General features: G+C 38.5%; 1 protein-coding gene across 1 annotated transcript; it reads right to left on the bottom strand.

Annotated features, from left to right (window-relative positions):
* Positions 1–11,526: 11,526 nt before the first annotated feature.
* On the bottom strand, positions 11,527–12,662 carry LOC109205858 (chitinase 2-like). The gene has a single exon (XM_019368614.1). It carries the CDS (start codon positions 12,565–12,567, stop codon positions 11,656–11,658), a length of 912 nt encoding a protein of 303 aa, XP_019224159.1. The 5' UTR covers positions 12,568–12,662; the 3' UTR covers positions 11,527–11,655.
* Positions 12,663–15,103: the final 2,441 nt, after the last annotated feature.

The raw sequence follows: 15,103 nt of genomic DNA, 5'->3' as shown, positions 1-15,103 counted from the left end.
ATTTGTTATCTAGGGTTTTGATGGAACCTTTTGTAGGATAACTTCTTGTTATGTTTTTACATAATTGAGCTGTTGGATTTCTCTACTTGTTCAACTACGTGTTTATTGTTGTTGATTGAATGGACATCGATTGACTGTGCCTATTTATTATGTGTTGCTTGAGAAAGGATACATATTTAGGTAGTTGTTGAAAAACATCACTCCTAACGTATGTGAGAGATCAATACGGAGGGTTTAAAGGCGGGATTAGAGATAACGAAACCTTGGTGCGATCGTAGTGAGCAGTGAATTAATGTCAGCTAGTGTAGTTCGAGAGAATACATCTAGTAAATTGTGGTAGTTGCTCGAGAGAGAATTACGACAACCAAAGTACTCACAATCGGTAGAGAATACATTGGCGAAATTGTAGGGAACATAGATAGAAGGATTCCGACAATTGGGAAAATCATAACTCTAGACCTCCTTAATCTTTTCTCCAACATGTAGTATCTTTAGTGTTAATTATTATTTTAATTTGCTAGTTAGTTAGTTAAACACAAGAATCTTAATATCTATAAGTTAGGAATTGTTCAAGCTTGTATTCTTGGTGATAGTGAACAACTATAGCTAAGCCTTAGTTCTCTGTGGGATTCGACTCTGGACTTTTAGACCGGATTATATTTGCAGCGACCGCTTATTCTTTTTAGGACTAGAGTTGGGCGTGATCAAATTTTGGCGCCGTTGCCGGGGATCTAACGGTGTAGTTGTAGTTGTATATATTGCTAGGGATCAAGTTAGAACTTTTATTTTGTTTTGTTTTTTTTCTTATATGTTTTTTTATAACTGTTGATTTGAGAAACATGACATCTTAGAATTATGGGAATTTAGGTGTAGATAATTCTACTATTGATCTCCATACATATTGTGAAGGAAATCACCCGTGGCAAAATTTTCAAAATATTCGTGAGAGCGAGTTATGTGCACTAACTCAATCTTATTTGTGGAATGTGTGTGATGTGTGTGCTGGTAAAAATGGTAACTTTTATGGTCGTGCTTATATTTCTTATCTTCCCCCAACCCCTTACTATGATGGTTCTACCTTTTCTTGTGAAGTTAACAGGAACAAAGAACCTGGGGATGCAGACCTGAAGGAGATCAAGGATATGTTAAAGTGCCTTCTGAAATAAAATAATGAAAAACAATTGCAGATAGAAAGGCAAGAGGCAACTATTTGCAAGTTGGATGCTTAATTGAGTCAAGTGGTTGGAGATTTTAATGCTCAACAAGCCAATATTGAGGATAGTAGCCAAAAAGAGCATGAATTTGAGGTGTTAATTCAGGAGGTCAGAGTAGAACATCAACAACCTAGCCAACTACAATTTGAGGATGTCAATGTTGAAGAAGTGAGACTAGAGCCAGCCAAGGACTTTGAGGATATAAATTTTGTTGACTCTAGGATCATTGATGTTGAGGATGTTGAAAGTCCTGAAGTTCATGTGTTTGAGCGCATTGATCCACACTCCAAGTATTTTTCCACATTATGTTTGGATGATGATATGAAAATAGAGTCATCTGAACCAATCGAAGAGTCAAGGAATGAGGAACAAGGTGCATATATTCTGGAGTTCTTCTTGCCAGAAGGTCAGGATTACATACCTCATACAAAGGCCAAGGAGTGCAGAATACTACATTATTTCTTGGGCCAGTTAGATTCATTCCACCACCCCATGACCATAATCATAAGCTTGAATCAAAACTTGGGGTTCAATTCATAAGCTTGAGGTGGAGGCAAAAAATGATTCACGTCGTGCCGCGACGTTAAATCAAGCGCGTGTTGGGAGGCAACCCAGCTTTGTTGCTTTCTTTTATTTATTTTTTTATTTTTTTTAATTGTATTATTTTTTTAGTGTCAGTTTTTATTTTCTAGGAGCATGGAAAGCAAAGGTATTGGAAGGATGCAACAGCAAACCAAATGGTTGGAACTAAGTGTGAGGTACCCGCACGAAGGACCAAGCTTGGGAGAAGTCTGAGTACCCCATGAGCTGTTAGTGCTTCGGCCTTTGGCCTACCAGGGAGTCTCTTTTACCCTTTTATTAGTTATGGTGTGCATTGGGGACAATGCACAATTTTAAGTGTGGGGTGAGGAGATTGTCTGGGTGACTTTCTATGCTATTTGAGTTGTGTTAGTTTAATTGAATAATTCTTTTTTAAATAGAAAAGATTGGACTTTTCCCGACGATGGATCTATTAGACAATTTTCTTGAGGGATTTAAGTCTAAAGAAAAGAAAAAAATTCTTTTGTTAGGTAGTGTAGCAATTACCCCTTGGTTTTTCTTTAAGCCGCGGTTCTTTTCTAAGGGTTTGACTTGAACTGGGTATAGGTAGCTTTTGTTTTTGTTCTTTTTAGTTTTAGAGTAGGATTAATGGGCTACGAGTTAAAATCGAAGGAAAAACCCTTAGCGTTTTTACACATGAACACAATAGACACTAGAGTGTAACGCTTAGCTTCAAGGGTTGAATCTTGTTTAAGTGCCTTCAAATTGTATGTTTGTATCTAACTTGAACACTCAAAAGAGAATGTCTTGATAAACTAATCCGGAGTGAGTCATGTGCCATGTGTGAGTGAGTTTTACTGTATTCCATGATTCACATTTGATGCCTAGAACTTGCCCTGTGTGTTTGCAAAGCGAAATAGTAGTCTTATTCAGTTTTAGAAGTGATATAGGCATTTTGTTGTTGAGCCAGACATATATAATAACCCCACCTGAATGCATTACATCTTAGTTAACCCCGTTGAGCCTATAAGCCTGTTTCTTTGGCAACCACATTGCTAACCTTACCCAATTGTTTGAATAGCTTGCTGTTTGAACCCTTTTACCTCCCAACAAGCACTTGAATAGTATTGACAATATGCAAAAGCAAAAGTGTGGGGTGGTGGTTTGGTTTTTGAGTGAAATCATTAAAATAAAGAAAGGTGCTGAATTTTGAAGCATAAAAGAAGAAGCATCACGGAAAAAAAAAGAAGAGAAAAGGGGTTATAAATAATTTTAGTGGTTGATAAGTGGTAGTTTGTACAAATTGCACCTAATGGATGGGGGTGTTGTAAATAAATATGGTGGAGTGTTTGGTTGACACAAGTATGATCTTGAATGTTAATGTAATTGTATTAAAAGTACTTAGGGAGGTTAGTCACTATATCTAAATATATCCTACCCGTCCCTTAGCGTACATTACAACCAAGTGAATATTGATCTTAGACTGAGTGGGCTCGATTAGTAGAGTATTACACTACGGGCAAGCTTATGGTGCATCTTTGTGGCATGTGAATGTCCTTTTTGAGAGTGAGCGAATTCTGTCTATCTTAACTCCTAATTGTTCTAAACCTCATTATATGTGGAACTACTCTCTTGTGTGATGTGAGGGCATGTGATTCACAAAGGAAAGGTAAGTCTGGGCTCTTGTATAGAGTGGTTTGAGTAAGTGCGAATGTTGCATGGTACGAAAGATGTGACTCTTGAGGTAAAGGTTGTTCACTACTAGGTACAACTTTGGTAAAATGTTCAAGGTGTGAGTCGTTAAGGGAAAAGCTTAGGGAAGGAACTTTGATGGAGTGTGGTGGATTGCTCGAGGACTAGCAATGATTTAAGTGTGGGGTGTTGATATTAGGCTATATAGACAATGTTTACACCTTAATATTACCATGCTTTATTGTTGTTTTATATTCAAATTGCCAACAAAATGCTCTAAATGGTGTTCTTTTGTTTCGCAGGGAATAGTCTAAGTGAGGAAGCATAACGGAGTGTTTTGGAGGCAATAATGTGAAGAAAACGCCCACTCGAGAGTACCCGAGCACAAAGAAGCAGGAAATGGCCTGGGCAAAAATTCCACCGCGACCGCGGTAGACCGCGGTGCAACCACGACGGATTAAAAGAGCAAAACAGAATGGTTAGCTCTCACCGCGGTCGACCGCGGCCTACCGCGACCGCGGTGCACTGTTCACGCACCAGAAAATCTGGAGACCAATTTTTGACACAGATTCGACCTAAGGAGGCAGAGATACAATAGGAGCAAGGCGGGGAATTCTTCAACGAGTTTTTCCTTCCTCTTCCTCTTTTTCATTGTTGGTTATGATTTTTAGTATTGTAGTTTTACATACTATTATGAATAGCTAATTTGTTATCTAGGGTTTTGATGGAACCTTTTGTAGGATAAATTCTTGTTATGTTTTTATATAATTGAGCCGTTGGATTTCTCTACTTGTTCAACTACGTGTTTATTGTTGCTGATTGAATGGCCATCGATTGACTGTGCCTATTTATTATGTGTTGCTTGAGAAAGGATACATATTTAGGTAGTTGTTGAACAACATCACTCCTAACGTATGTGAGAGATCAGTACGGAGGGTTTAAAGGCGGGATTAGAGATAGCGAAACCTTGGTGCGATCGTAGTGAGCAGTGAATTAATGTCAGCTAGTGTAGTTCGAGAGAATACATCTAGTAAATTGTGGTAGTTGCTCGAGAGAGAAATACGACAACCAAAGTACTCACAATCGGTACAGAATACATTGGCGAAATTGTAGGGAACATAGCTAGAAGGATTCCGACAATTGGGGAAATCATAACTCTAGACCTCCTTAATTTAGTCTCCAACCCTTTGTCTCGTTAGTTGATAATTTTACCGCTTTGTAGTATTTGCTAGTTAATCCATTATAAATATAAATCTCAATCTTTATAATTTAGAAAATTGTTCAAACTTGTCTTCTTAGTGATATTAAACAGGTATAGATAAGCCTTAGTTCTCTGTGGGATTCGACTCCGGACTTTTAGACCGGATTATATTTGCAGCGATCGCTTATCCTTTTTAGGACTAGAGTTGGGCGTGATCAACCCGCCATATTCCAAAGGTTCATGATGGCCATGTTCACAGATATGGTAGAGGACATAATGGAGGTTTTCATGGATGACTTCTCAGTGGTGGGAAATCATTCAATGTCTGTCTTATGAATTTGAAAAGAGTATTGAAGAGGTGTATGGAGACTAATCTAGTAATAAACTGGGAAAAGTGTCATTTCATGGTATAGGAAGGTATAGTCTTGGGACACTTAGTGTCAAGTATGGGCATTGAGGTGGACCGTGCTAAGGTTGATGTAATTGAGAAGTTGCCTCCACCCACTTCCGTCAAGGCTATAAGAAGTTTCCTTGGTCATGCTGGCTTCTATAGGAGGTTTATAAAAGTTTTTTCTAAAATTGCTAACCTTTTGTGTAAATTGCTTGAAAAAGATCACCCCTTTGAGTTTTCTGATGACTGCAGGCAGCTTTTGAGGAGTTGAAGAAGAGGCTGGTGACTACACCAATCATAGCGGCACCTGACTGGGAGCAACCTTTTGAGCTGATGTGTGATGCAAGTGACTATATTGTGGGACTAGTTCTTGGGCAGCGAAAAGATAAAGTCATGCATCCAATCTACTATGCAAGTAGAACCTTGAGTGGTGCCCAACTAAATTACACAGTGACCGAGAAAGAGATGCTAGCAGTGGTGTTCGCATTTGACAAATTCAGGTCATACCTGATAGGCTCAAAGGTAATTGTTTATACTGACCATGTTGCTCTCAGGTACCTAATTGAGAAGAAGGAGTCAAAGTCATGCCTGATTCGATGGGTGCTACTGCAAGAATTTGACTTGGAAAACCGTGACCGAAAGGGAACGGAGAACCAAGTGGCTGATCACTTGTCTAGGCTGGAAGGAGCAGAGAAGAAGGTTGAGGTGGAAGAGATTGTGGAGACTTTCCGGGATGAACAACTGTTGGCCACGAGCCTTGAGGTAGCGCCATGATATGGAGACATTGCAAACTACCTGGCGAGCGGTATTTTCCCCTATGACCTTTCCTCTTTTCAAAAGAAAAAAAGTTCTTCCGTGACTGTCACACATATTATTGGGATGAGCCTTATCTGTTCAGGATTTGTGTTGATAACATGATCCGGAGATGTATCCCCGAGACAGACCGATCTGATGTTTTGCAGGCTTGTCATGCATCCCCATATGATGGCCATTTCGAGGGAGTAAGGACAACTGCGAAGGTGTTGGACTCGGGCTTATACTAGCCGATATTGTTCAAAGATGCACACCTCTGGGTGAAGGTTTGTGATAAATGCCAACGTACCGGGAATATTTCTCACCGACATGAGATGCCTATGAACCCAATTCAGGAGGTGGAAGTGTTTGATATATGGGGAATCAATTTCATGGGGGCTTTTATCAGCTCATATGGAAATAAGTACATACTTGTAGCTGTAGACTATGTGTCAAAATGGGTGGAAGTTGTGGCACTCCCTACAAATGATGCAAAAGGAAGTCATTCGTTTTTTTAGAATGAATATATTCACCCAGTTGGCACCCCAAGGCCAGTAATCAGTGATGAAGGCACTCACTTCTACAATCGAGCATTCGCAAAGTTGTTAGAAAAATATGATGTTCGCCACAAGGTTGCCACCCCATATCATCCACAAACAAGCGGGCAAGTGGAGGTGTCGAACAGAGAAATAAAGAGTGTGTTAACAAAGACCGTGAATGCTACAAGAACGGATTGGGCGAAAAAGTTAGATGATGCACTCTGGGCCTATCGTATTGCTTTTAAAACTCCAATTGGCATGTCTCCATATAAACTAGTATTTAGGAAAGCGTGTCACTTACCCGTAGAGTTGGAGCATAGAGCTTTGTGGGCATTGAGGCAGTTAAATCTCGATATGGAAATAACGGGTACAAGTATAGTCACAGAGTTGCACGAGCTTGATGAGTTTCGGTACCAGGCTTTTGAGAGCACAAGGCTATATAAGAAGAGAATGAAGATGATGCATGACAAAAATATTCTTGAGCGAAATTTTAAACCTGGAGACGTGGTATTACTATATAACTCAAGATTGAAATTATTTCCGGGTAAGCTAAAATCTAAATGGTCGGGACTATTCAGAGTAGTACAGGTGATATCAAATGGAGCTGTAGAAATTGAGTCCGAGGCAGGGACGAAAATTTTTAGACTAAATGGGCAAAGGTTGAAATATTCTTGAGCGAAATTTTAAACCTGGAGATGTGGTATTACTATATAATTCAAGATTGAAATTATTTCCGGGTAAGCTAAAATCTAGATGGTCGGGACCATTCAGAGTAGTACAGGTGCTATCAAATGGAGCTGTAGAAATTGAGTTCGAGGATGGAACGAACAATTTTAGATTGAATGGGCAAAGGTTGAAATACTACCTTGGAATGAGTGACGAAAAAAGAGAGAAAGATGTGATACAATTGAACGAACCTCAATATGTGAGTGAAGTATAATTCGAAAAGTCTGCCTCGTGCCGCGATGTTAAATCAGGCGCTTCGTGGGAGGCAACCCTTGTAATATTGTAATTCGCCGTGCCGCGACGTTAAATCAAGCACTTGTTGGGAGGCAACCCAATTTTCTTGTTTTTGTCTAGTATCTTAGTCAAAAAAAAATGCAGGGAGGAAGCAGCGAAGCTCAACTCGCTTCGCGAGACCAAGACCAAGAATGTTGAGGAGGAAATAGTTGAGATGTCTCGCTTCGCGAGACCGGGACCAAAAGAGAGAAAAACAAATATAGAGTAGACAACGAAGTGCCCATAGCTTCGCGAGACCGGGACTGGCCACAACTGAACAGGTAAAGGAGCGTGTCTCCAGGTCGCGCCTAGTGCGGTCCTGGCGCGGCCCTAGTTTTTTTTTTGTTTTTTTTTCTATTTTTCTGTATTTTCTAGCTAGTTTAAAAAAAAGAATGAAAAAGACACCCCCTATAACTCGAACACATAAACCCTCTCTCTCTCTCACTCCAAACACATGCCTAAAACCCCCCACCCTTCTTGCTCCTCCCCATCGCCCCACCTCTGCCAGGTATGCCGCCCTCTATATCTTATTATTATTATTATTTCCTTTTAGTTCGTCTTTCCTCCCCATCTATGGTAGCCCTCTCACGTTCCCTTAGGTCATGACACTATTTGAAAATTGAACCAATGAAGCTTAACAAAGGTTGTGCACATAAAGTGTTCGATGATTGACCGAATAAATTTTTTGGTGAGGTTTAGTGAAGTTTGAGTAGCTAACCTACCTCTATTGGAAATACGAACATATCTTAAGTGTGCGTTAGCTGTTGGGTGTCTTATGAACTTCAATTGTGCTCTTTATAAGATAAGTATCATCTGCGGCCAACTTAGGCATGACTGAGGCGTTGCCTAACTCACGTGTTGTTGAATTGCGCTAATTAATATGGAATAACTATAAATTTATAGATGGATGCAGATGGGATCCAAACGGCTGATTTGAGTGCTACTGATGGCACTACTACAGAGGAGCCAGGACTAGCCGTTGTGACCGAGGTTCACTACCGGTCCTCACCACGACCCGAATGATTTTGAGGGAGTTTTTGACACCCAATCTACTTTGATCTTTCTTATTCGTATTTTTGTGATATTGTGCAACTGAGGACAGTGCACATTCTTCAATAGGGGGTGGGGTGTCAGACTTTAATTTTTATGGCATGTGCTCAGTTGCTAGAGATACATTTTGAATTGCATGATCACTCTTATGGCCATTGTAATTGTATAATTGTAGTAATTTTTTTTTGTAGTGGCTTAATCCCGGGTTTTCTTTAAACTAGGGTTCTTTTCCGAGGATGCCATTTTCTTGAACTGGGTATTTTTAGGTAGATTTTCTTTCAAACTTTATAAAGAATTGTGGACTTTTCCCGATGATGGATTACTTAGACAGTTTCTTGAGCGACTAAAGTCTAGAGAAAAATACAAAAAGATTTTTTTATTTCTCTTTTATTTTGCTTTCTGGTTGAACTGACAATGAAATTGGAAGAAGCTTGAGTAATCTTGAGTAATTTGTGCTTTTGACATATTTTATATCGGGGATTAGGTCTGGAGCATTTGAATAATATACTTTCTTCATGGTCTGTATAATTACATACCTTGAAAATATGTATGGATTTTGTTTGATACCGAGGCTCTATCTTTTGACTCTTGTGACTAATTTCCATGTGCTTAAATTTTATGGTGACTGTGCTAGTTGCTTTAACTTGAGGATGGAGTCCGAGCCGTCCTAACTGAGTCATGTGCACTATGAGAGGTGAGATTTTAGTGTACTCTGTGCCATCCTTGCTAGTCCATAACTTGTCCCGTGTGTGAGTCAAAATGAATGATTAAGTCTCGTAGGTTTGGGAAGTGATATACGCTTTCTTTGATTGAGCATTTAGCCTATTTGCCTACCAGTGTTAATATTATCCATAGTCACCCTTTTGAGCTTGTAGACATGCTCTTTGTCAACCACATTACAAGCCGATTCCCTTTTGATCTTAATGAAATCTTGTTTAACCTTTACCTCCAAAAGCACTTAAGTAGCTAGAAGAGTAAAGAAAGAGATTGGGTAGCTTTTGGGTGGAACCATAGAAAGGCCGACAAGGTGCACTTGTGCATAAAAGAAAGTTACTAGCCGAAAATACCAAATTAAGAAGAGTGTGAAAAAAATGGAGAACAAGAAAACACAAAAAAGAAAAAAGAAAAAATAATGAATAACATCTCTCATATCTTTGTCCGGGCTAGTAAACATCTATATGTTGATGTGCATAATGAAGAAGGGCATAAATGTGCATGGTTTCATGGTAAGACATCGAATTGGTCATGACAAGAAGGTGCTTAAAAGTAAAGTGTATTGTATTAAAGTGCTTAGGAGGGTTAGTCATTTTTTTCTCAAATATATCCTACCCGTCCCTTAGCCTACATTACAACCTGTAAAGTCCTACTTGATCCTAGACTTTGCGAGCTTAAATTAGTAGAGACTTACACTACGAGCAAGCCTATGGTACGAACTTGGGTGGCATAAGAGTTTCTTTGTGAGAGTGAGCAAATTCTTCCGATTTGAGTCCTTAAAATATACTTGAACTTATATTGGGTGTGTGGACTACTTTCTTATGGTTTGTTGGTGAGGGCACATGATTTGCAAAGGATTGGAAGAGACCTTGATTTTTGAATTGGCACAAGGAGCGAATCATCGTGTGGAATGCAATGGAGTCAAGTTTTGAGGCGAGAATGTTAGAAAGAGCCACATGAATATTTTAAATAATCTTGGCATGAGTTTAAAACTTGAGGAAATGTATGAAGAGTGCATATGATGGGTTCTAAGCGTTAATATAAACCATTGTAATTGGTGTGATGCTTGAGCATATTTTGAAAGGTATTTTTTGCCTATGCACTTAACTTTAAGTTGCTCGAGGACGAGCAAAAGTTTAAGTGTGGGGTGGTGATAAAGAGTAGAAAGTGCATGTTTTGAATGTGTGTATGTGTTATTCTTGTGTGAGTTGGGGGAGTTCACACCGCTTTTCAAGTAACAATATGCTCATTACGTGTTTCTTATATGTAGGAACAAACTTGCGCGAAAAAGGATCAAATGGGAGAAAAATTGGTGAAAAAAGAGCTGAAGAGAAAGTCCGGGACAGCGAAGCTAGGTTCACTTCGCCAGACCGGGGCCGGAGCAGAAGAAAACAGAAAAGCTCGGACATCGACGAGGTTCACTTCGCCAGACCGAGACCGGAGCAGAAAAATCAGTTTTTCCAATCCGAATTAGGAGAAGTCAAATTTGCCCCAACTAAACCCTAAACCATATAAAATATGAGAGTTAGCCACTTTTTGAAGGAAGAGAAGACTTTGGAGAGGCAAGAATCATTTTTTCCTCTTTCTTCCTATTTTCTATTGCTATGAATTCTAGTCTTGTATTTGTGCAAACAACTATGAGTATCTAAATTCTCATCTAGGATTTGATGGAATCTATTGAGGGATGATTTTTCCACTGCGTTTAATATAAATTTGCCATTTACTTTCTCTACTTGTTCAATTATACTATTTTTGTTGTTGGTTGAAGGGCTCTCAATTGACTATGCCTATTTAGTGTGTACTGCTCGAGAGAGAGTATGCATTTAGGTAGTTGTTGAACAACACCACTCGTAACGTATTTGAGAGATCAATATGGAGGGTTTAAAGGCGAGATTAGAGATAACGAAACATTGGTACGGTCGTAGTGAGCGGTGAATTAGTGCCAGCTAGCGTAGTTCGGGAGAATACGTCTAGTAAATTGTAGTAGTTGCTCGAGAGAGGGAGCTACGACACTCAAAGTACTCACGATCGGTAGAGAATACTTGGGCGAATTTATAGGAAACGTAGCGAGGGAGATTCCGACAATAGGGGAAGTCAAAACCCTAGACTTTTCCAATCTTGTCTACAACATTTGCTTTGTTAGTAATAAAATTACAGCTTTCTAAATACTTTGCTCTTAGTTAGTAAACACTCAAACCATTATCTAATATTTCTGAAGGTTGATTACTTGAATTCTTGCGAAACTAGTGGTTGTGATTAGTAGATTAATTCACAGTGGGATTCGACTCCGAACTTATAAACCAAATTATATTTTCAACGAATGCTAAACCTCTTCGGAGGCATAGTTGGGCATGATCAATCAGCTTTATTTTCTTTTAGATTAAGCACAAAATATTCATAAACTACATAGTAGTATACGTTGACTCAAACATTCATAATTTTGTACAAACAAAGAGGTGCATAACTTTATATCTATATGACCATTACAATATTGCACAGGAGATGTCAACAAAGATTAAAGCATCAGTGGGATATGGCCAGTAATGCTTGTGATTGTTTCTCATATTTGAAACCATTTGATTTAGAATCATCAGCACTCCACACAAATATTCCATCCAACTCTCCTTCACTTTTCAGCTCACTACACGCTGTGAAAAATCCATTTTCTGGAGATAATCCCCCACTCCCATCACTAATAAAACTAGCCAAGATCTTTCCCCCTTCATAATTGGATCTTTGTGTAGCAAAATAGTTCATGAATTGAGACACAGTAGTTCCCTCATCATACGCGTAAAATTGGAAATTAACATAGTCTATAATGTGACCATAGCTTTTCCATAGCGCCTGATAATGATTTTGAACTTTATCATCATCAAATGGAGCTATTGAAGCAAAGGAAATGACTCCATTATTCTTGAGTGTTGTAATAAGTCTGCCTATGCACTCTGAAAAAGTATTAGGATCAGCTTGAAAATGTTCATAGTCGATATCGATACCATCCAAATTGTATTGCTTAATTATATCAGTAAGAGAAGAGACTGCATTTGAAACCCAAGAATCAACAGAAGAAGGGTTGAAATAGACGCTGCTTCCTCCAACGCTGTCTCCTCCTAAGCTCAATGCTACTTTTACGTTTGGATGTTGGGTTTTAATGGATGAAACTGAAGTAGGGGTGAGATTATCTGTGTCCCAAAAAATGTTGAATTGACCGTTGGTGGGAGATGCAGAAGAAGTGTAGTCAATGGCAAAGGAGAGAATGAAGTGAAATTCGACGTTAGAGTGAACGGGGACCTCACTAAACTTGACATTCTTGAACTCTGCTCCAATGTATTCCCTAAATATATTGGAATTTCCAGGTGTTGCCTGGATTGGTGACAGAAAAAGTGTTAAGGCTTGAAAAGCAAAACTTGAAATTAAAAATTTGGAGAAATCCATGAAGTTGAGATATTGAGAAGTGTGTGATTGTGTTAAAACTATGTAGTATGATAGAATGGTCTGAAGCTATGAAGTTTAAATATAGGTTCCTTAGTAGATTTCTGGACAAATGTTAAAGTATGAGTCAAAAGAGAAATTAAAGTCAATAAGTGTTGGCCTTACTTTTCCGTTTCTGCTAATTGAAGAGGCACGCCGATGACTCCTAAAATTTGTTTGGACATGGATGCCAAAATTCTAGTCATTCTGTGCTAATTTTTAATTTGTGTGCAAGGGACCTGATAATCTAATCTAATGCTTTTCCTTTCCTTTCCTCAAAAGGCAAACAATGAATCTTTCAAAAACCCAATGAACCTTTGTCTGTTTTTTTTAAATGCAGACTGCATTTATATTAAGTTCTTATTTTAGTTATTAAGTGCAACAAGTTGATCAAACAGTCGCTTGGAACGATCCATATAGGTTTCAATGGAGTCATTGTCCCGAGCCAAGGCATAAAGAGCATTTTTTAGAGTGCGAACTTGAGCTCTAGAACCTGAAGCATAAGTGGTCTATGGACGAGACCGAGCAACATAGGCGGTGGTTACAACAACCACCCGGGAGAGAATAGATTTAGAGAGGGAACCTAGGATCCAACTTAACACAATTTGGTCCTTGATTTACCAGTCTGTGTATTCTGGATTTGGAGTATTGTTAAGTTCTTTAAGAGAAGAGGAACAAGATGATGATTGGTTCACAATATCCTTTTCATGGATTCCTACAAGGTGGATAGACAGTACGACCCTCCACTGATGAATAAATTGCACAAAGAAAAGCTATAATAATTGATAAATTATTACACATTTTCTCTAATTTGTGGTTTGTACATATGTGGTAGGTGATATTATATAGTGCACTTATTAATGCACTGAAATTTTAAGAGGATTGAAGCAACATTACATTACTTGGAAATTCGAGTTTTTGTAGATAAATATAAATTACTAATTCATTGGCCCCTGGAGCCTTTGTGTCTGCGAAGATCCCACTAGAGCACCTTCTACTTATACTAGGCCATAAAATATATCAGAATCATTCTCAACGAGTCCATAAGAAGTGATCTCAGTTTTTTCATTAAATCCGAATAAAGACCAAAAATCTTGAGCGACCGATCCAATAACAACTCAAAAGATAAAGAAGTATGTTAATCTCTTCATGCTCGTTCCAAGCTCGAAGTACCATTTGTACAAATAAGAATTCCGAGGTCATTCTGATCTATTATAAAAGATAATTCTCCAACAGAACACCATAAACCATTCAGACTAAGAAAAATAATAAAGTTCAAATGCAGTACTACAATTTTGTGTGCAGCTAGCTATATATGTGTATGCAAACCTGTCAAGTAGTAAACTTCGGAGTAGGAATGATGAATGAGGCCGGTGGAATCGTCGAGTCACGACCAATAGGCGGCTCGTTGGAAGAAATAAGAGTCACACAAATTGGACTCTAGACTTGCTAAATTGTCATATTTTAAAGTAGTTTTATCAGTAGATGAAACGCCACCTTTGTTATTCACAATATAGTATTTCCCACCATGGTCTATCATATCACAAACGTCATAAATAAGCTGAAAACAAGTAAAATCCAAGTTTTACTACCAGGTTTTAGGATAGCCAATTTATACTCGGGCCACATGCTTGCCACAAGCACGACGACCTCAAAAGTATTTGGATTGGTTGAAGGATTCTTTGATAGAATAACTTTAAAAGCATAAAAGGTAGAACAAGGAAGATTGATTATCTCACCAGTGAAAGGATTGAAAAGGCCAATTTGATTGAAAAGGCCCATATGATTTTGGATGTTACACTCATAAACCAACCAACCATGAGACGAACCACAACATATATCAACCCGATGTAATGGTAACTTGAAATCCAAGTAGTATTTTATCTTTGGTTATACTATATAAGCTTGTGTTAGTGATCCAGTTGTCGTGATGTCTAAAGATCATTAACAGAGGAAGTTCAACTGAATTGATGCGTTGTTGTAGGGCGTTATAATTGTTGGATACGAAGGAAAACCATGACTTGCACACTACACTAAAGCGCACATAATCAGAAATTGAAGACAATTTTTGCAAAATCAAGTCGAGTATCAAATCAAAAGGCCCTGCCCAGTCTCTTGATCTTAACTTGATATCCATGTGTACGTCCATAGATTCCTCACTTCACCATATGGCTCAGAGTATATACGATAGCCTTTTTCAAAGAATTTGGTAGATTAGAGAAGAAGAACTTGTGTTTGCGTAGGAGAAGGAAATAAAGTAGGAGATCAAATCCGTACCTTATATAGCGCAGTATGAGATCTCTTTTTTTTCCCTTTCTTCTTTTTATTGCCCAGCTTATATAGCGCCAGAATAATTGGACAGGGGATATAAATTCCTCGAAAATAGGAGATTTTCCAACTCCATTTCACAAACGAGGCCATGCAATTAGGTTTCATATTCTACATGTAACTCTAAGTTGAATTAGGATTGCCTTCAGTGATACACAGTTGTACATAAAAT

Source organism: Nicotiana attenuata, unplaced genomic scaffold, assembly GCF_001879085.1.
Source record: "Nicotiana attenuata strain UT unplaced genomic scaffold, NIATTr2, whole genome shotgun sequence".
Taxonomy (NCBI): Eukaryota; Viridiplantae; Streptophyta; class Magnoliopsida; order Solanales; family Solanaceae; genus Nicotiana; species Nicotiana attenuata.
The sequence above is the reverse complement of the archived record's forward strand: the minus strand, read 5'-3'. Positions and strand labels throughout refer to the sequence as shown.